We start from the raw sequence: 21,337 nt of genomic DNA, 5'->3' as shown, positions 1-21,337 counted from the left end.
GTGATCCGATGAGGAACTATTACATAGACTTATTTTTGACCTAACAACCATCTCATGGCCTTTGAACACTATTCACCTATTATTTGATGCCTATAATATCATAATCAATATCTCCATTAAGCTCAGTCCTACAAATATGATCCGTTTTTTGACCAAAATTGCTCCTAGTGCAATGCCTAGGCGTAGTGTATTAATACTAGTCTATGTAACCCGGACAATGACACTTTAGCTCTTCTCTTTAGTATTCACTATTCTTGATAACTAATTCTCCACTTAATAAAGACAAAATATATCAATCCCCAAATGAGGATTGAATTCCCTGACCTTTTAATTGTGAGAGTAGCAAGTGAAATATATATCAAATACATAAATCAAACATGTCGACCAGAAGACTTTCGATCTATCAGTCTCTGTAATGTGGCTTACAAGATTATTTCTAAACTTACGGCTAAAAAATTACACCCATTCCTTTCATCATTTGTTTCTCCCAATAGTAAATTACATTTGTTAAAAGAGTGGAATCACTAGTCTTGATAATCTAATCCTCTTAAAGCTAATAAAGAAAATATTATCAATCCCGAAATTAGCACCAACAAGAATGTGTTAGATTTGATGAAGAAAATTGTATACTAAATAATTAGTTACAGTTAAGATCATTGACTAAAAGGGCACTGGTCATCAAAATAGGTTCAAAATCCTAAGCAATCCATTTTGTTCCTTTGAACAAATAAGAATGTCTTTTGAATGTTTCATGAAACACACCATATGGGTCCCATGAGCCAATGGCCAATGGCCAATGGAAATATGTAATTATCAAGCAATTAAAAAAAAAGTGTTTTTGTCCTACTCATGATGACGTGGGGGAGATGAACTTAATGTTAAATTTTAGAAATTGGCGGGAAGTGGGGACATAGTGTGAACTGGTTTGGGTTCAAACCACTCCTTGTGGAATTTTGGGTTCGCTCAAGAGTCAAGACAAGCAATCTCAAACTTTCGGTGTAGTTTTGGAATGCCGCGTCCCCCTCCACCTCTATTTATAACTGCCAAAACTTCCTCTGTTCTACTCTACTCCCCCTTCTTCTTCAATCTCTAAACAAAGGGTACTCCTGCCAAGACCTATCTTAAGGCCTCTACCATTCAGAATTTCACATTTCATGAGATTTTGTTTGTTTTTTGGCTTCTGGGTATTGCAAAAAACTGCAATATTTGAAGTTATAATTGGGTATCTGGGAGTGTTCTTCTCAGGTTCTCTGCTTCACAACTTCAAATTGAGGATTGTTTTAAAAAATCCTATAGGTTTTGGCTTTTGGGTCTTTTAAAGTTGGTACTAAGGTGGGGGAGATTCTATTACTAAGAACAAACTTGAATTCAGGGAGAATGGTTCTATTGCACAAGGGGTGCATCCCATGGAAGTTCCATTCAGTTATTGAGAAGAAATTCTGTGTCTGTGTTGACAAAAGCTATTATTTTTGGATCTTCCAAATCTTCAATAGGTACAACACTGGAACTTCTCTGCAAATCTCAAAATTATAGTTCTTCCAGCTGCTGCCACCTTGTTTCTACTTTTTTGGAGATTTTAATAACTTGAAGAGTTGGAAATGGGAGGAGCATCGCTTCCCCCTGGTTTTCGGTTCCACCCGACGGATGAAGAGTTAGTGGGGTATTATTTAAAGAGGAAGATTGAAGGGCTGGAGATTGAGCTTGAAGTTATTCCAGAGATTGATCTCTATAAATTTGATCCGTGGGAGTTACCAGGTACCCTACCCCTTAATACTTTTTAATAGTTCAGAAAGTAAAAAATTGTATATGGTTCTTTACAGTTTCATTTTTGGCTACCTGGTGTTAGTTTCCTTTTAAATATATAAGCATTAGGTTCTCCCACACTGGAATTTCTGTTCTATACACTATTTTTTTGATAGAAAAAGTACACAAGAATGAGTCTGTATATGCTGAATTACTCTGGGATCATCAACAATATATTAACTAGGAGCAGATTTAAAGGCTACAAGAAGCTTTACTCATGCAAGCTGGCTCTGAGATTCATCAATTCTAACACACACACACACACAGACACACATTAGACTTTCTTATAAGCTATGGCTTAAGCAATTCAGATCACAAATGTGCATGGCCAAATTGGCTGGCTTTTTGATTCATAGACCTGAGAAACAACTCCAAATAGTTGGATTCACTGAATTTCTGAAATCTTAGTGGCCTGAGTACTACTCTTTATTTAGATCCAGCATAGTCTCTCCACAAGATTCTGCACTATTTATATTCACAAGTTTCCATGACATGGGTCTGGCAAATATGTTACTGACTTAGAATATCATTCTGCTGTAATCAATAAGAGATCGAAACTGTTGGATTTCTTTGGGTGTGTTAGAAAAAGGTGCTTGTTGTGGCTTTTGTTCTTCTCTACAACTTCCACCACTCAGAATTATTTTTGTTGGGAATCATCTCACTTTTTCTTTTAAAATCCGGCTCAGTTGGGTTTCTTCTCCTTTTTACAAAAAAGAGTAGTTCCAGAGAAAGGGAAAAGAAATTACATCACATGTTCCTTTTTTGCTTTTGGTTAATTCTTGGGAAACTATTGAAATCTGCATTGTTTATTATGAATTGCAGACAAATCATTCCTCCCAAAACGGGATATGGAGTGGTTCTTCTTCTGTCCCAGGGATCGTAAATATCCAAATGGTTCACGTACAAATAGAGCCACTGGAGCTGGCTATTGGAAAGCCACTGGAAAAGACCGGAAAATAGTATGCCAGTCTGCTGTGGCCGGGTTTCGCAAGACCTTAGTGTTCTATCGTGGACGAGCACCTTCAGGAGATCGGACACACTGGGTGATGCATGAGTATCGTCTTTGTGATGATCTTTCTCAAACATCATCTGGTCTTCAGGTACATTTGAGTATGTCATATAGGGAATAGCTTCAATTGCTCAACTTTAAATTTGAGCTCTGACAGTATTTGACTATTGAAATTCTCCCCAGGGAGCTTTTGCTCTGTGTCGCGTAGTTAAGAAGAACGATCATGGACAGAAGATAGGAGATCACCAAGGAGGACACAAGGCCAAGAGGGCAGGGGTCACTTCTGCCAGAGGGAACATGATGACTTTGGAAGTCTCAACTGAGCCCTTAAGAAACCACAGAGAAAGTTCATCTCAAGCTGCTAACCTACAGAAGGGGAGCAACTATTCAAGCCCTGTTACTTCCCCATCTGAAATTGCAAGAGTGTCAGACTTTGAGCAGCCATCAAACAAGACTGATGAAGGAGGCCTCTGGGTCTCACCTAGTCTAATTCTGGACTCTTCAAAGGTACTATATTCACAGAAATTAATACTAGACTGAGAGATCTAAGTGAGATAGATTTGAGTTAGTTTATCACAAGATTTTTTATCTTTAAGATCGTTTGGGTACTGAAATAGTTTTCTTAAAACTTTTCGACAACTTGTCACAGGATTATCCACAGGGTCAAGATGTTGGATCTGAATGTTTTCACCCCCAAGAGTTTCCAAACTCGATAACTTCATGGGAATATTCTGGTTCTGTGGAAATCTCTCCTGCATCATCCTACTCTAATTTCATGGAAGAATTTGATCTAGCAGATGATCTTAGTCGAATAAGCTGTATCTCACCTTACTCAGGACCGATAAACTCCATGCTTTATGGAGATGAGGATAGATCATATCAAAGCTTCAATCCAACTGATTCACTAAGAAGCCAAGACCAGTTCATCAATGGTATAACACTATATACAACATTTTCTAATGGGTCTCCTATAAATATCATTTTCGCTCATAATTGCTTTGAATGCAGGCTTTGAAGCTTGGAACCCCCTTCCAATTTGCAGACAACGTAGTGAAGATGGGAGTCTGGGAGAGCTAAGCAGCCTATCGACAACTTGGTGATTTTGATGTAAAGGTAGCCCTGAGTATGATATGGCATAGATCATCCTAGTACCTTATTACGTGATTCCTACTGCAGTTGATCAACAGGAGTGGGATCTCTGAGACAATGCCTTTTAATGACTATTCCCTGATACTATCCTAAGTAGAAAGTAGGTGCCTATCACTTTTAACGATTGCACCTGGAGTTTGTTCAATGGCAAAGTGTGAACAGTTTGTTATCTATGCTCTAATGTAATAATGGGTTTGCCTCCTATGAATCTCGTTGGTAGGACTGATCAAGTTTGAACAATTGGAGAAGAAGTGAGATGTGATGAACTGATTTAGTGGAAGACAATGCTCAACTCTAGAAATGCGATAATGAGCAGATAAGGAAATGCTTAATATTACTGAACTTAGAGGAAAATAAACATAACCTAAAGAATGAAAATATCAATTATAAGATAAAAATACCATATAAGTTTTATATAGTTTGGGGAATTAAAATTAAAATAACATCATTTGTTATTTTAATATCCATAGGTCCAACAATATGCAGCTCTCAAAATAAAGGTTTAGCTGTGCAATGCTAGACACAGGAAATAGATTTACTCTTCATGCTGGATGAGCCTCATCCTGAATACAGCCATTATTCATTAAATTCTTGTCCATACAGAGTTCAGATGTTGGTCATTTATGTGAATCCATATTACTTCCTTGAAACTGAAAACAATGAACATTTCTTTAGTTAACTAGTTACTCAGCCTATGCCCCTAACCCCTCCCCTATCATAGTTCTCAAAAATTGTACTTTATCTGACCAGTGTTACAATGGGTCCCACACAAGCTCAATGTGAAATTTATACGTTTAACTTCAAAATAAGAGTATTAGCCGCCAGTTTGCACACACAGAAAGGCCTAGGCAAGAACTTCAATTTTCCTTCAAATATTCAAGTAAGAGGAATAAGCAAAGTGGAGCCCCTTGAAGTCACCAAAAAGGAGATGGGCCTAGAAATCAAAGACAAAAAAGCATACATTCATCTTTATTGAAGCTTCTCAGGAAAAGAAGGGCTGTCCTCTGCCTAATCACTTTTGATAATAATGTTTTTAAAGAAGCTTCACTAATGAATCCTTAAGCATTTTTCTTTAAGTTCTTCCTTACCCAAAAAGTGACACTTTGTATTGTCTAAATATATTCTCCCTCTAATATACTCATAGTACCTACAATGCTTAATTCCAAACAAATGCGCAACTGCCCTTCGCCACCCCCCCTCAATAAAGAGACGGTTCAAAAAGTGGATATGGACAATAGATTTATTTTATTTAACTAATTTTCTTTGCTAGTACTTGGTTTTAACATTTTTTCTAAAAGTGTGATGCATAAAACCATCCAACTATAATATCTTTATCCTTATCAAGAATAAAAATAAGACAAATTATCTATATCTCCTTTCATTTGAAATAGGAACATGGGAATTCCGGAAATAATTGTTTGATTGAAAAGTTATTATTTGTAATAACACGTTACTTTACCTTTACTATTACTGTTACTGGAAAATTCACAAATTTATAAACCATTCTCACATCATATGAAATTGGTTCAATAAATTTGACAAGAAATAGTAAACCCCCCAATGGAAAGGAAAAAAAAAAAAAAACCAGCAACAAAAACAAGTGATGGATTTCATTCACAGATACGTAATACATATTTAATCCATACACAGATGGTATTGTGGTTGCTAGGGTCACAAAGAGGAAAATGTATACAATTAGTTTAATAATAAGATGGTGGACAAAAAATTCTAAAGGCTCAAAGTCGGAAAATAGATATCCAATGCATAACCAATGATCTCAAGTGCACAAAAAAAAATGCTCAAACCTGCTAAGCTTTTCATTTGAGATTTGCATGTTATACATAGTGAAAATTACTCCTGGTTCATAGTTCAAGATTGAGGTTACAGAACTAAGAAAGGACAACCTTCAACGACTCCGTAACACTTGTAATTTGGACTACCATAAACATTGTGGATGGACTCAGTCAGGGCCTGGACTTGAATCGACTTCCACCAAGTCTCTAACCACCATCCCTGCCCTACTTCACCTCCTGAACACTCCCTTCTTGATTAACCTGCACCCAGAGGAAAGAGAAAAAATTGGGGCAATACAATCATAATAAAAGGTCAGATAATATCTCAAGGTTGGGAAGAAAACAAAGCCCAGTCAGAGGTATTTATGATGAATTATAAAATCATCCTCCAATTTCTAAGACAAGCTATTGTGGTTGAATTGTACGGATTTTGGAGAGACAACCTCTTAGCTTCTTTAGATATGATGTTGAACCATCTCCACTTTAAGCTCAATTGTTTACAATGGAAGAAATTAGTATCTGAAGCAAGACAAAAGAAAACGATACCTGAATAATCAATAGAGAAGAAGTGTGGAACTAGTCAAGCAATAGAGAGATACCAAGTGGGAGCTTGAGAGTAGAAATATGAATAGCATAGAGAATACCAAGTGGCTACAACCCAAGTGGATATTTAACTGTTGCAGAAATTACTTGGCTTTTTTTTTTTAATATATATATATATATATATTTCCAGGATGATTCTATTATATGCCTAAGATCCATCTTGCTTAATAGATTCTAGTTCTTTCATTATTTGTTCTGTTCTGGTCCCAATAATACAGTTTTCTAGTGAAAATTAGGAGCTACTGACCCCCTGTGGAAAAAGGAAAAAGAAGAGTTTGTGACTTTTGAGGCTTCTCCTTCCTATCAATGCTTAAACTCTCACCTAGGTCATGTTCATTTTGTTGGCTTACCAAAATATATATATATATATATATATTCACTGTGTTGACTTGAGTAGGTTTCAGAGATTGATGACATGAGTAACATAAGTGATTTAACTGTACAGTTTAAGCCCCTAACTTTTACATCTTTTGGAGTACTAAGTGTAACAGTACATATTTTTTTATCTTGTATATTTGACAAATATATAATACCTATATTGCAAACACTATGCAATTTTCCTAATAAAAGATTTATCTCTGTAATACTTGAATAAGGAAGTATTTAGGTCAGGATAGTGGACAAGTCATTCTAAATCCAGTCCTTGATAATTATTTCCTTCTACCCAAAGAATTTGAATTTGTGAGGGTACTGGATCACTGTTTGAGCTCTTGGGTGGGTTATACTCACTTGGTTCGATTGACTAGGTTTTGAGAGGGCTCTGAAATGAATTACTTAATTAACTCAATGCTCATTTTATGCCTATATACATTTTATATAGTTTGGGTATTAAAATGAAAATAACATTATTTGTTAGTAGCAATATTTTTAACATCCATAGTGCTAATTATATGCAGTTTCTGAAATAAGGCTTTAGCTGTGCAATGCTGGACACAGGAAATAGATTAAATCTTCATGTTAGATGATGCAGATTAGTTTCCTAAATAGGCTTGTTTTATTAGGAATAAGCCTAGGGTTGGGTTCTATACAAGTTGGGCCTTTGATCCCATGTGTTTTGAGTGTAATAGACCACTTTTATGGGTCTAAAAGGGGGGCTCTAAGATTGAGTACGGGATTACTAGTTAGTTTCATTTTTTCATTAGTTTCCTTTTTAGCTGGGTTTGATTTGAGTTATATTTGTTTTCCATAGGAGTCAAGTTATTAATTGAGTCAAGTCATTAGTAGTTAGTTTCATTTTTCAACTAGTTTCTAATTTCAGTTTTTAGTAATTATTGTATTAGGAGAATATTTGGTTTCCTTTTTGAGGAACCTTCTATTTTGTAATTCTCTCCCCTATTAACATTATAAATAAAGAAGAGGAGGCTCCTAAAAGCTTATAATGATTTTGATAAAAAAATAATGGCTATTGCTATTGTCTTCTTCATGAAGAGTTGTCTTGTGTTTGATCAAGGCTGAAGGAATTAGTGTATGATCCAATTGACTCCTTGCGGTGTGAAGTCCAGGAGGTCTACTTCAAGTTTTATTCTCTTAGGTTTTTATATCTCTTTCAAGACTTATTAGGGCTGCAAAACTAGGTATGTAAACTATCACTCTGCTGCCCCAGAAAATTCTGCAAAAGAGATCATCTGCCCCTGCTGGAAGGACCTGATCTGGTTATCCGATTGGGCCACTTCTTTGGTCGAAGGTTCCGCCTTATACCAGTGAGGATCGATCCAAATATTGGATGATTCTGCTCATCCATTGATGAGATATTAGAAATCTCTAGATTTTTGTCTTGTAGTGGGTTGAAATTTCTATTTTTTGGATTCTGGTTCTGCTGATCTGAATAGTATTTTCTGGACTGCTGAATAATCTTTTCTGATTATTGAAGACTGTTAGTGCTTCAACAGTTTCTGATTTAAATCTAAAACTGCTACTGGGTTGATTTATTCACCGTGTTACTGTCCTATCAGATCGATACTATTTCTGTGATTTGGGGTGACTGATTGTGACCTATTTTCTGTCCTAATTCTGTTGTTAATTGATTCTTCTTACCTGTATAATTTCTGCTAGCGATATTCCAGAATTTTGTGTTCGTTACTTCTGGTTTTCAAATTCTGTTTACTGGTTAAATTTTGGATTATTGCTGCAGTCTCCTTTTGGGTGAATTTTGGTTGTTCTTTGGTTTATAAGATCCTGCACTCTTGGGTCTGGTTTGGTTGTCAAATCCAGTCTTACATTAAGTGGTATCAGAGCATGGCTGAGAACAACACCCCACCCTTGCTTCTCTTATGGAGATGTTACGAAACATGAGGACTGAGATGAAGGCTGAACAACAATCCGTACAGACTGAATTGAAGGCTTAACTAAATACAAGGTTGTTGCTGTAGAGACCCAACCACAACAACCTACCGGTGATTCACATACAACACCCAAAGTGGAAGCCCCATTGAATGTAGCTGCTCAGTTGGCTAACAGGAGAGCTAACCCTAACATGAGAGCACCACAGAGGGTTCTTGTAGTGCAACCTACTTTTGAAGAACACATAAGGGGTTATTTTGAGACTAAACGTCCCACATATCAGAGATACTCTGGAGATTCACAGAAAGTCAAGCTTGATCTGAAGGAGTGATGGTAGACATGACCCCCAACTGTTCTATGATTGGGTAGTTGCATTGGATGACTACTTTAACTATTATGATCTGTCTGAGAAACGGAAAATTAAATTAGCTCATGGTAAGCTAATTGAGGCTGCTCGTGATTGGTGGAGGACCTATGAGCAAGAACTTGAGGACCGTGATAGAGAACTTACTACATGGGAGGAGATGAAGCAAGAATTGTTTGATAAGTACTTGCCATGTAATTTTAAAGCTCGCATACAAGACCAACTGAACCCTCTTCGTCAAGGAAATATGAATGTTGCGGAATACATGAACAAATTTGATGCACTTTATTCTCGCACAAGCATTAAGGAAAGTGAAAGGCAATTACTTTCTCAGTGAGAGATTGCTTTGACAAGACTCTTCGAGCGGAGGAACTCATAGCACAGGCTGGTAGAAGGTTTGATCATCAAGCTAGAGAGGTTAAGAAAAAATTTTCAGCCACTAAACCTAACACTTCAGCACCCCCAAGAGCTACAACTCCTCTAGGTGAAGTGAAAATACCTCTATTCAAACCAAAGAACTTGAAGTTAAGGTTCACATTGAAGAGATAGTTCTTGAAGCTTCAAATACAAAAAGTCAAGAGATAAAAGATTCCATAGAAGAGTTCTACATTGAAGAGGGCATAGTATACAAGACTGAAGTCGTGGACGATGATGTAGTGGTTGAAAGCACTCCACAACAAGTCTTTGAGACTCATGATGAGAAGATAGAGTATGTTCCTCCAATCCTTAATGAGAAGGTTACCAACGTTGATGACTCTATGCATACAACATTCATAATTGGTATCGATTCAAAGGTCGAATATAGAGAGTTTGTTATGCGATCCTAGTTCTTCGAAGAGAAAGCTCCACGCCTTGAAGACTACATTCCACAAGTTTACAAGCAACCAAAATTTTGTTTGGGAATGGTCAAAGCTACTACTCACATGTTGTTTCCCCCTCATCACTGCAAAATTCGGGGACGAATTTTTTCAAGATGGGGAGAGTTAATGTAGATTAGTTTCCTAAATAGGCTTGTTTTATTAGGAATATGCCTAGGGTTGAGTTCCATACATGTTGGGCCTTTGATCCCATGCGTTTTGAGTGTAATAGACCACTTTTATGGGTCTAAAAGGGGGGCTCTAAGATCGAGTACGGGATTACTAGTTAGTTTCCTTTTTAGTTGGGTTTGATTTGAGTTATATTTGTTTTACTTAGGAGTTAAGTTATTAATTGAGTCAAGTCATTAGTAGTTAGTTTCCTTTTTCAACTAGTTTCTAATTTCAGTTTTTAGTAACTCTTGTATTAGGAGAATATTTGGTTTCCTTTTGAGGAACCTTCTAGTTTGTAATTCTCTCCCCCATTAACATTATAAATAAAGAAGAGAAGGCTCCTAAAAGCCTAGAATGATTTTGATAAAAAAATAATGGCTGTTGCTATTGTCTTCTTCATGAAGAGTTGTCTTGTGTTTGATGAAGGCTGAAGGAATTGGTGTTTGATCCAATTGACTCCTTGCGGCGTGAAGTCTAGGAGGTCTACTTCAAGTATTATTCTCTTAGGTTTTTATATCTCTTTCAAGACTTATTAGGGCTGCAAAACCAGGTATGTAATCTATCACTCTGCTGCTCAGAAAATTCTGCAAAACAGAGCATCCGCCCCTGCTGGAAGGAGCTGATCTGGTTATCCGATTGGGCCACTTCTTTGGTTGAAAGTTCCTCCCTATACCAGTGAGGATCGATCCAAATATTGGCTGATTCTGCTCAGCCATTGATGAGATATTAGAAATCTCTAGATTTTTGTCTTGTAGTGGGTTGAAATTTCTATTTTCTGGATTCTGGTTCTGCTGATCTGAATAGTATTTTCTGGATTGCTGAATAATCTTTTCTGATTATTGAAGGCTGTTAGTGCTTCAACAGTTTCTGATTTAAATCTAAAACTGCTACTGGGTTGATTTATTCACCGTGTTATTGTCCTATCAGATCGATACTATTTTTGTGATTTAGGGTGACTGATTGTGACCTATTTTCTATCCTAATTCTGTTGTTAATTGATCCTGCTTACTGGTAGAATTTCTGCTAGTCGATATTCCAGGATTCTGTGTTCGTTACTTCTAGTTTTCAAATTCTGTTTATTGGTTAAATTCTGGATTATTGCTGCAGTCTCCCTTTGGGTGAATTTTGGTTGTTCTTTGGTTTATAAGATCCTGCAGTCTTGGGTCTGGTTTGGTTGTCAAATCTAGTCCTACATTACTAGATGAGCCTTATCCTGAATAAAGCCATACATAGTTGAAATGTTTGTCATTTTTATCTGAATTTATGTTATTTGAAACTGAAATAATGAACATTTATTTAATTATCTAGTTGCTGAGCCTAAGCCCGAAACCCCTCCGCTGTCATAGTTATTAAAATTTGTACTTTATCTGACCAGCCTGAATACAATGGGTCCCTGATGTAGATAAGTCACTTGGGCTTATTTTATTGCAAATAAGCCTTGGGTTGTGTTATGTATGTGTTGGGCCTTTGATCCTATGGGTTTTCTTTGAAATGAACCCCTTTAATGGGCCTAAAATATGGGTAGAAGGTAGGAAAACGGGATTTATATTAAGTGTTTTTATTTAAGTTGTTTTAATTCAATAAAGGCCCATGGGGCCCATCGAGTGTAAAGTCCTATATGGACTATTAGTTAGTTAATCCTACTCCATGTCGGAGTCATAAAGTCAAGTCCTAGTCCTATTTTGAATTCCTAGTTGTAGTAGGAGTGTCTAGTCCTCTTTGGAAACTAGCTCCTAGTCTTAGTATGATTGTAAACTTCCCCTCTGTAAATAGAGAGGCATATGTACCATTATTGAACAGATTTGAATGAAAATAAAGTTTGCAACTAAATGCTTAGAGCAGTTGAGATAGTTGTGGGTGAGAAGCCCAGGCTGAGATAGTCACCTCCTCTCCCACTTTCCCTTGTTTCTTCTTTGTTTAATCTATCTATTTTCATTCTTAATTGCTGCTGTTTATGTTTACTGTTGCTGTGATTATTAAAGAAGTTCATATCTGTCAAAATATTAAAAACCAGAATCGATCAGCATAGAGGTCCTATTCTTGAAGCCAATCGACCCTCATTGCTGCCCAAGTCTGAGATCTGGTTTGCAGATCCTTTTGGGGACTAGTTCTACACTTTTAGAAGATCAATTTATCCTCTCTTGAAGACCATTTGAAGTCGACCAGCTGCTGTTCTGCAGAATCCTGAAGTTTTCTTTCTCCTAGGTCAGAAAATCAAGAAAGTTTGTAACTTCACAACCAGCCGTCAGAAGCCTCTCAACTTTGGGGGTTTTTGTACCTTCCCTAGGGACTATCTATGCCCAAGAGTGCAGCTCAATCGGAATCCCACAGATCTGGCTGCACCTCTCTCTCTCCAGCTCTATGGGAGGTCTTTCTCTCTCCTATCGGGTTGGGTTTTGGGTTGGTTTTGCTCCTATATGAGTATTATATCCTTGGGGGTTTATTTGATGGTCTTATTTCTTTGTTTCCTGATTCTATTTGTATTATTTGGGGTTATAAACTGCTGGGGTAGTTTCTTATAATCTACTCCTGCATTAGTCCCACAAGCTCAATGTGAAATTTATATGTAACTTCAAAAGAAGAGTATTAGCCTGCCGGTTTGAACACAAAGAAAGGCATAGGCAAGAAGTTACAATTTGTCTTCAAATATTCAAGTAAGAGGAATAAACAATGTGGAGCCACCTTGAAGTCATTAGAAAGGTGGTGGGCCTAGAAATCAAAGAGGAAGAAGCATATATCCTTCTCTATTGAAACTTCTCAGGACAAAAAGGGTTGTCCTCTGCCTAATCACTTTCCATAAGAATATTTTTAAAGAAGTTTCACTAATGGATCCTTTAAGTTCTTACTTACCAAAAAGTGACATTTCGTATTGTCTAAATATATTCTATCTCTACTCTACTCATAGTACCTACAATGCTAAGATTCCTGCCATTCTCCACAATAAAGGGAAGGTTCATAAAGTGGATATGGATAAGATATATATATATATATATATTTAACTAATTTTCTTTGTAAGTACGGTTTTAACATTCTATCTAAAAGTGTGATGAATAAAAGCTCTAACTAAAATAGCTTTATCCTTGTCAAGAACACAAATAAGACAAATTATCCAGATCCCCTTTCCTTTCGAAATAGGAACACAGGAATTCTGGAAATAGTTGTTTCACTGAAAAGTATTTATTAGTAGTTATATATTACTTTACTTTTACTGTTACTGGAAAATTCACAAATTTATAAACCATTCTCACATCTTATGTAATTGGTTCACTAAATCTGACTAGATATAGTACCACCCCATACCCCCCCACACCCCCCCCCCCAAAAAAAAAGAAGAAAAACAGTGACAAAAAACACGTGATGGGTATTTTTATTTTTTTTTATTTTTTATTTTTTATTTTTTTTTGGGATAGGTAACAAGTCCTGGATTTTTTCATTCACAAACACGTAAAATATATGTCTTTAATCTATCTACGGAGATAATATTGTGGTAGCTAGGGTCAGAAACAGGAAAATGTATACAAGTAGTTAAATTGCATGACAGTGCATAAAAAATTCAAAAGGCTCAAAGTTGTAAAAAGATATCCAACACATAATTAATAATCTCAAGTGCACAAAAACATGCTCAAACTTGCTAAGTATTTCATTTGAGATTTGCAGATTATGTTTAGTGAAAATTACTCCTGGTTCATGCTTAAGAAATGAGGCTACAGAACTAAAAAAAAAGACAACCTTCAGACTCGGTATCACTTGTAATTTGGACTAGCACAAACATTAAGCATGGACCCAGTCATAGGCACCCAGTGATGGATTTGAATCAATTTCTACCAAGTCTCCTAATCACCATCTCTCTCCTACTACACCTCCTGAACACTCCCTTCTTGATTAACTCAACCTGCGCCCTGGGGAAAGAGAGTAAAATTGGGGCAATAAAATCATAATAGAAGGTCAGATAGCCATATCTCAAGATTAGGAAGAAAACGAAGCCCAGTTAGAGGTATATATGATAAGATTAAAAAAGCATCCTTCAATTTCTATGACACAAGCAATTGTGGTTAAATTGAACAAATTTTGGAGAGACAACCTCTTAGCTTCTTCAGCTATGGTATTGAACCAATCTCCATCTTTAGGTCAATTGTTTGCAACGGAAGAATTGAGTCTCTAAATCAAGAAAAAAGAAAACAATACTAGAATAATCAATAGAGAAGAAGTAATGAACTAGTCAAGCAATAGAGAAATAGAAGACATTAACTCTGTGAAAGCTTGAGTGGAAGATTGAGTAGCGTAGAGAATACCATGTGGCTACAACCCAAGTGGATATTTTAACTGTTGCAGAAATTACTTTTTTTTTTTTTTTTTTAATATTTCTGGATGATTCTCTTATATGCCCAAGATACATAATGCTCAATAGATTCTACTTTTCTCATTATTTGTTCTGTTCTGATCCCAATAATTCAATTTTCCGTGAAAAATAGGAGCTGCTGAATCCCCTGCGGAAAAAAGAAAAAGAATGGAGTTCATGAATTTTAAGGCTTCTTTTGTCTTCTACCAATGCTTAAACTCTCAACTGGGTCATATTCACTTTGTTGAGTTGATTAGGTTTCAGAGATTGATGACATGAGTTACATAAGGCACTAACTGCTCAGTTTAAGCCCATAACTTCCACATCTTTTGGAGTACTAAGAGTAACAGTGCACTTTTATTTTTTTTATCATGTATGCTGGACAAATATATAATACCTATAATTGCAAACACTGCAATTTTCCTAATAAAAGATTTATAACTGTAATACTGTTATAAGAAAGTATTCTGGTCGGGAGACTGGATGAGTCTCTTGCTGAATCCAGTCTTTGAATGTTTATAATTTATAAGAAAATGTTTTTCTGCTAGGCAGCATCGCCTACGGACGTCTCTGCCTCTCTTTGGGGGAGGAGAGATACCAGGTGGTGCTGGCGTAGGCCACACTCCCAGACAGAAAACTCCTCTCCATCATTTATATTACTTTCTTCAAACTGAATAGAAAGAACAGTTCTTTACTTACCTATACCTTCCCCATCACCTTTAGTAATTCTTAAAAATTGTATTTAGACAACCAATCTGAATGCAGTGGGGTCCCTCAAGCTCGACTCAAGATATAATTTATTTCTTTAAATTTAAATAAAGAGTATTAACGGCCGGTCTGAACACCCATGAAAGGTGTAACAAACACTTCAATTTTCCATCAAAGATTCTACTAAGAGGAATGTGAAGTGGAGCTGTCTGATGCCATAAAAAAGGCGTTGGAAAAGAAGAATTGAAGAGGAAGAAGGATATATCCTTCCCTAAAACTTCTCAGAAAATAAAAGTTTGTTTTGTTGTCTGCCCTCTTCCCTTTCCATAAAAACCTTCTTAAAGAAGCTGCATTTATGGATCTTTAAGCTTTTAGTTTCCCCAAAAATTTAAAAGCTTGTATTGGTTCATTTTTTGAAACAATACAAATCCAACATAGAAAATTCACATATTTAAATTACGACGCATACAAGATACATAATTGGCTTGATAAATCTTACTAGCAATATAAACATGTAGTGGATTACATTCACAAATATGAAATACATAATGTTGATATCGTCATACATAATAGATTTTGGTAGAGACAGAAGCAAGAAAACATACACAATTAGATCAGTAGCACAGTGGTACAAAAAATAGATAATAGCTCAAACTCACAAAAGCCACATCCATGAGTACTTGTTATTTCAAGTGCATAAATTCCATTCCAGATTTTCTTAAATTTTCGTTCAAGCTTCAAAGATAAGGGCAAAATACTGAGAAGGAAATACCTTCAACAAGCATAAGCATTTGTAACTCAAGGTAACACAAGCATCAAGCAAATTCTCATTCTTTGCGCATCAAGGCAACAGAGCTTGGACTCAAACCGTCTCTATCTTGAGTCTTGACTGACTCAACCTCAACCTTCGCTTATGCTCAGAGAAGAAAAATGAAAATTTGTGTATAAAATTAGAATAGAAGGTTAGAAACGCATCACTCTAATTATGATTAGATTCAAAATGGAATTAAAGCTAAGACTTATGAAGTATTAAATCCAGACCTCTGACTTTGGAAATGGGAAGGCAATTTCTGAGGCTTCTAATCCCTGTGGACTCCAACCATCTCCACCAGCAACTGTTATGCACCAGAAGAAATGGGCATCTGAAGCGAGACCCAAGAGAAGTGTATTAGTGCAAATCAAGAAAAAAAGAGAACCCAAAAGAAACTAATTACCAGAAAGCTTGAGATTGAAGATCAAAGGAGCATACCAAGTAGCTAGAAACTGAAATGGAAAAGCTCAACTGTTGGAGAATACAAGATTCTGCATAAGTAGGGGCATTTTCGTCTTTAAAAACAAAACCCTTTAGTTCTGAACGGTTGGTCCATTACTCATTCGTAATTTTGCCGCTTTAAGAGAGAAGGGAGGCAAGGTGGGAAGCTCCATTGAACTTTCATGGCGATGGACTTTGAATTTCTAGCCGTTACTCTACTCTGAACTTCTGGAGTTTTTGGAAATGGAGACTGCTGCATTGGCAAGGCGTTTGGGGGCTGCCGTCAAGAAGGCAGGAACGAACAAAAGGTCGGGGTGGTTCACTTCTCACATGGCTGCGGCCTCTCGTGCCATTATGGAGCGGGTTCCTTTGGTAGATTTTACTCTCGAAGTCAGAGATGCAAGGGTTCGCCATTCTCATTTACCTACTATTTCTCTCTGTGTTTGATTCCTAGCATGATAAGGACGAAAAAGTCCTCTTAAATATCCGTGTTAACTCACTAATGGATCAAGTATTCAATCTGCTCGGTGAAATTTCTGAGTGGTTCTTTCATAGCCCTTTGCAGTTCTGGAAGAAAATTAGTGTACAATGAGGTTGATTTGGAATTATTTGTTTCTAGTTAATTCTGCAGATGATGATACTAAGACTGTTATTTATGTTTTTAGTAACTAGGCATATTTGTCTGTTTGTTTGTTTTAAGATTCCAATTTCGTCAGCATATGAAGACCTGAGGCATTTTTCATCTTCCTCAATGCATATCATAGTGTTGAACAAGATGGACCTTGCTGATCGCTTGCAAACACAGGTATCTTCTTATTTATTTATTTATTATTTTTGATAATTAGTTCATTACTAGAGTGAATTAATTAGTTCCTTATTAAGAGTGAATTAATTGGCTTAAATGATGTTGGTTTGAGATTTATATGTAAAATACCTTAACTTAGCAAACAGTGGGAGAGCAAAATTTCGGATAAAAATGGAGAACAATTTTCTTTATCGATCTCCACTACAAATGATGTGCTAAGATGTTAGAGAATTGTTGGAATTTCTCGAGGAAAGGTGTGATGTTTATTGATTGTTTTGACTGTGAGAAGAAACAAACATGTACTACAGAGTACAGACAGATATCTTTTTGTTTGCTTAATTGCTTAATGATGTTCAACTCTTTTAATGATAAATATATTACTTCTAATACTGGTTTTTGAACCTTTATGTGAAGTTGAGTGATGCAGTTCAGAAGGACAAGAAGGCCAGCAACAAGGGTCAAACTGGGCCAAGAATGGACTAATAGGCATAATTTTGAATGCCCAATGGGTTATATGGGTCATTGACTAATTGTTTTTGGTTTTCTATTATAATATGCCAATTCTATAAGGCCAATTATTAGGTATTTAAGTCCAATATGGGATTATGTAGTTGTTTCTATTTTTCATATTAGGAAGTTTCTATCTCTAAGACTGCTTATGTAAAAAAGAAATCTCTCTCTCTCTCTCTCTCTCTCTCTCTCTCTCTAATGTAGGACTAGATTTGACAAGTCAAACTAGACCCAAACTGCAGGAACTTTCAAACCAAAGAACAACCATAATAACCAAGGTAGGACAACAATACCACAGATCAGAATAAAGGGAAAAAAAAACAGATCTGTAACTCAGAGTTTCGAATCCAGAAACTGGAAAGAATAACCCAGGTTAAAAGACTAAATCAGATATAGGAATAGGGTCATAACAGATCATAAATTGTGAGCAAACATCCACAAAAATCAGGAACAACCAGATGTATCTATCGATCTCAGAAAACAGAACGTATTAGGTCAAAATATCCAATAATACTTAGAACAGATCAGCAGTGACCAAATAGGAATGAATCAGCAGTAGTTTTAGGACGATAACAGACCCAAATCAATATTAGACCTAACAGAAAACAGAATAGGACTGTCCAAACAATCGAACCAGATTCTGTCCTGGTAAAATCACTACAGGACAAAATAGGGTGATTTTTAATAACTTGCAATTGACGGCTCAGATCTAGCCTAGGTTTGGATTGAGTTTCACTCCAGTAGGAAGGAAGACTCGATCAAAGTTTCAGCCTAATCTGAAGGCTGCAGGTAGTACAGAGATCAAGTAACCAATTGAGACTTTTAAAAGAATTTCTGGGCAGAAATTGAAAGCTAAATACCTGATCTGTGTGGCAGTAGTATAGCCTTTAAATCACCTTGAATTCTTTAGAGAAATTGAGGAAGATAGATAGAATAGTTGAAGAGACCTCTTGGACTTCAGGCCGCAAAGAGTCAATTGGATCAAACACCAATTCCTTCAGCCTTGATCAAACACAAGACCACCACTTTGATCACACACAAAGCAAACTCAGAAGAGCAACAACAACATAGCATTTTTTCATTCATCAAATCGTGGGGCTTAATGGGAGCCCTCTACTTTATTTATAACAATGATGGGCTTACAAGAAAATTGATACTAACTCTAGTTTCCAAAAACTGAAATAGGAAATTAAAGAAAATAGAAACTCTTCTAGTTACTAAAACTAGAAATAGAAACTAGGAATTACAAGTACTGAAATTAGAAGCTAACTAAGTACTGAATTTGGAAACAAAATAATGCTGAAATTAGAAACTAAATAAACCCCATCAAGCCAACCTAAAAGCATAGTTTTTAAGGCGGTAAGGCGACGGAGGTGTTTGAGGGTCTTTCGGAGCACCTTAACAACAAGGTGGGCATAAAGCGTCGCTTTATTGACTAAAGCTTTCCTGTGTAATTTTTTTTTTTTATAAAACCAATCTATTTGACTCAAATCCTAGTTGAATCCTATTACTCATATGCTAAATAAATATTAAAGGTTCATATTCATACCAATGTAAGATATTCATCAAGAAAACAAATCAATAAAGTGAATAAACTAAGTTCATCTTCATTGATCATCAATCATCAATCATCAATCTCAATCATCAATATTCAATCATCAATCATCATAACATATTAACATATAATATAAATACATAATTATGAAACAAAATTATAAATATAAAGAAAAGAAGACATAAAGATACAAGTATTTATTATACTTACCTCTATGATGCCATAATGAGTGCCTAAACCCTAAGGTCATCCACTATATTTCTACTCCTGTCAAAGAAGTAGTTAAGAACTTAGAATTAAAACACATCGAAAGTAAAAATTGAGATGCCAAATTAAATGGATGAGAAGTGACTAACCTGGGGATTCTTAATCATTCTAAAAAAATTTAAACTTCAATGAAGAAAAAACATAAAATAAACTAAAATGCTAAAAATTTAGTAAACAATGAAAGTCAAATACTTCAAAGTTCAAGGACTTAAAAAACTTTAAAGTTTAAAGACTCAAAATACTTCAAAGTTTAAAGACTCAAAGACTTTCAATCCAAATCAGTAATTAAATTAAAATCTTCTTCTTCATCTGCATTCTGTTGCTGGCTTGCATCATTTGGAGCTATACCATAATCATCCTCAATGTTTTCATCATCACGAATATCCTCTTCACTCATCTCATCCACTTCTTCATCTGAAGAATCCTCAAGCTCAACCCTCCTACCACGTCGGGTATAGCAAAAAGATTGGTTCCACTGGTAGATGCTGGAGCCCTCCTTGGTCTATTGTGACCTTGATATGATGAAGATGCTCCAAGTTCTCTATCAACATCTCTCCAAGTGAGATCATTCTCAGGATGAACGAATTCATCCTCTGATTCACCAATCATCCACTGACTACTCCAATTAAGCTCATCGAGCAACAATGGATTGTAGTTTCTGTATTGTTCTTTTCTTCCTTGGAACCTTGCTTGAAGTCGGCGATTATATTAAATGTAGGCAAGATCATTTAACCGCTGATGCTCTAACCTATTCCTCTTCTTAGTGTGAATCTAAAAAACATTAATAATGTGAGGTTATCTACTTATCTTCAATAAAACCATATTAAGTGAAGTACATGTACTCAGAACTCAATAGTCAATACTCACAAATTCAAATGTGCTCCAATTGCGCTCACAACCAAAAGATGAGCAACAAAGACCAAGTATGCGCAATGCAAGCTTTGAAAGGTCAGGAGCAGTACTTCCATGTTGAGACCACCAAGAGATTATAAATATATAATATAAAAAAATTAGGTTAAGTAAAATATCAACATATAAAGTTCTAAACTAATTAGAACTTTAAAAGGAAATATACTTACTAGGATTCAACTTGTCCCTTTGTCTAATCGCCATGTCCTTTGCAAAACTGTAAAATATCAACATATAAAGTTCTAAACTAATTAGAACTTTAAAAGGAAATATACTTACTAGGATTCAACTTGTCCCTTTGTCTAATCGCCATGTCCTTTGCAAAACTCCCTTGAACAGTGGTATACTTGTCAACCTGGACAATGATCTTATCTTGCAAGGTCTCATCAGGCACCATCCTTATAAGAACATCATTGAAGGCATCACCTACTTTTTGAGCTAAGTCCAACTCATTATCTGGATTAGCTGCTATTGCCTTAAAGAACTTGTTTGGATTGAGGAAAAATGCAGCTAAATATATTGATCCATTCATCATAGTCTCACAACGGTGATCAACAATCGCTATGATTTTCTTCCATTTCCTTTCATTGTCTCCAAATTTTTTTTTTATGTTCTTCTTTGCCACTTGTATTGCCATATATACTTCAGGCATAGCAGGCAACTCATCACCATCTACAATCCTCAAGAGTTGAAGATGAGGCTGTGATGCTCTTATACAATCCATCACACCATTCCAGAATGTTGTAGCAAACACAGTCTCAGAAGCTTTCTTCCCTGCCTCTGTAGATGCAAGCTTAGAACGAGACCATTCATCATCAACAAATAATTTTTTCAAAGATTCTTTGTGCTTATATGAGCTCTGGAGTGTCAAAAAGGAAGAGGCAAATCTAGTCACTTCAGCCCTCACTAAGTCTCCTTCTGTTTTTTGCCTCATAGCTTCAAGAAGACGAGTATGCTTGTAGA

General features: G+C 36.0%; 2 protein-coding genes and 1 long non-coding RNA gene across 11 annotated transcripts in view; 2 read left to right on the top strand and 1 right to left on the bottom strand.

The window, feature by feature from the left end:
• Positions 1–1,074: 1,074 nt before the first annotated feature.
• On the top strand, positions 1,075–4,163 carry LOC122087450 (NAC domain-containing protein 71-like). The gene is made up of 5 exons (XM_042656596.1): positions 1,075–1,755; positions 2,626–2,903; positions 2,996–3,319; positions 3,462–3,744; positions 3,821–4,163. Exons 1-5 carry the CDS (start codon positions 1,599–1,601, stop codon positions 3,910–3,912), a joined length of 1,134 nt encoding a protein of 377 aa, XP_042512530.1. The 5' UTR covers positions 1,075–1,598; the 3' UTR covers positions 3,913–4,163.
• Positions 4,164–5,757: 1,594 nt separating this feature from the next.
• LOC122086486 lies at positions 5,758–16,464 on the bottom strand. Of its 4 annotated transcripts, none has more exons than XR_006142440.1 (7): positions 16,326–16,464; positions 16,118–16,218; positions 15,849–15,981; positions 14,111–14,187; positions 13,759–13,928; positions 6,198–6,273; positions 5,758–6,015 (listed from the first exon to the last, which is right to left on the bottom strand). It is a non-coding gene; the product is annotated as an uncharacterized LOC122086486 (long non-coding RNA). The 4 variants fall into 4 exon arrangements; XR_006142442.1 differs by having other exon boundaries at positions 16,291–16,326; XR_006142439.1 differs by having other exon boundaries at positions 15,849–16,218.
• Positions 16,465–16,571: 107 nt separating this feature from the next.
• Positions 16,572–21,337, top strand: part of LOC122086484 (DAR GTPase 2, mitochondrial) — a 55,189-nt gene continuing 50,423 nt past the window's right edge. For 4 of the 6 annotated variants that reach the window (XM_042655299.1, XM_042655298.1, XM_042655297.1 and 1 more), the window contains exons 1-2: positions 16,572–16,733; positions 17,029–17,133. In XM_042655299.1, coding sequence (XP_042511233.1) covers positions 16,572–16,733; positions 17,029–17,133 — 267 coding nt within the window. Of the gene's footprint in view, positions 16,734–16,756; positions 16,922–17,028; positions 17,134–21,337 lie in introns of those variants that run through there. The other 2 variants (XM_042655300.1, XM_042655301.1) reach the window with 2 other exon arrangements.

The sequence above is a fragment of the Macadamia integrifolia genome, chromosome 8 (genome assembly GCF_013358625.1).
Source record: "Macadamia integrifolia cultivar HAES 741 chromosome 8, SCU_Mint_v3, whole genome shotgun sequence".
NCBI lineage: Eukaryota > Viridiplantae > Streptophyta > Magnoliopsida > Proteales > Proteaceae > Macadamia > Macadamia integrifolia.
Note: the sequence above shows the minus strand (reverse complement) of the source record. Positions and strands in the feature narration are given on the sequence as shown.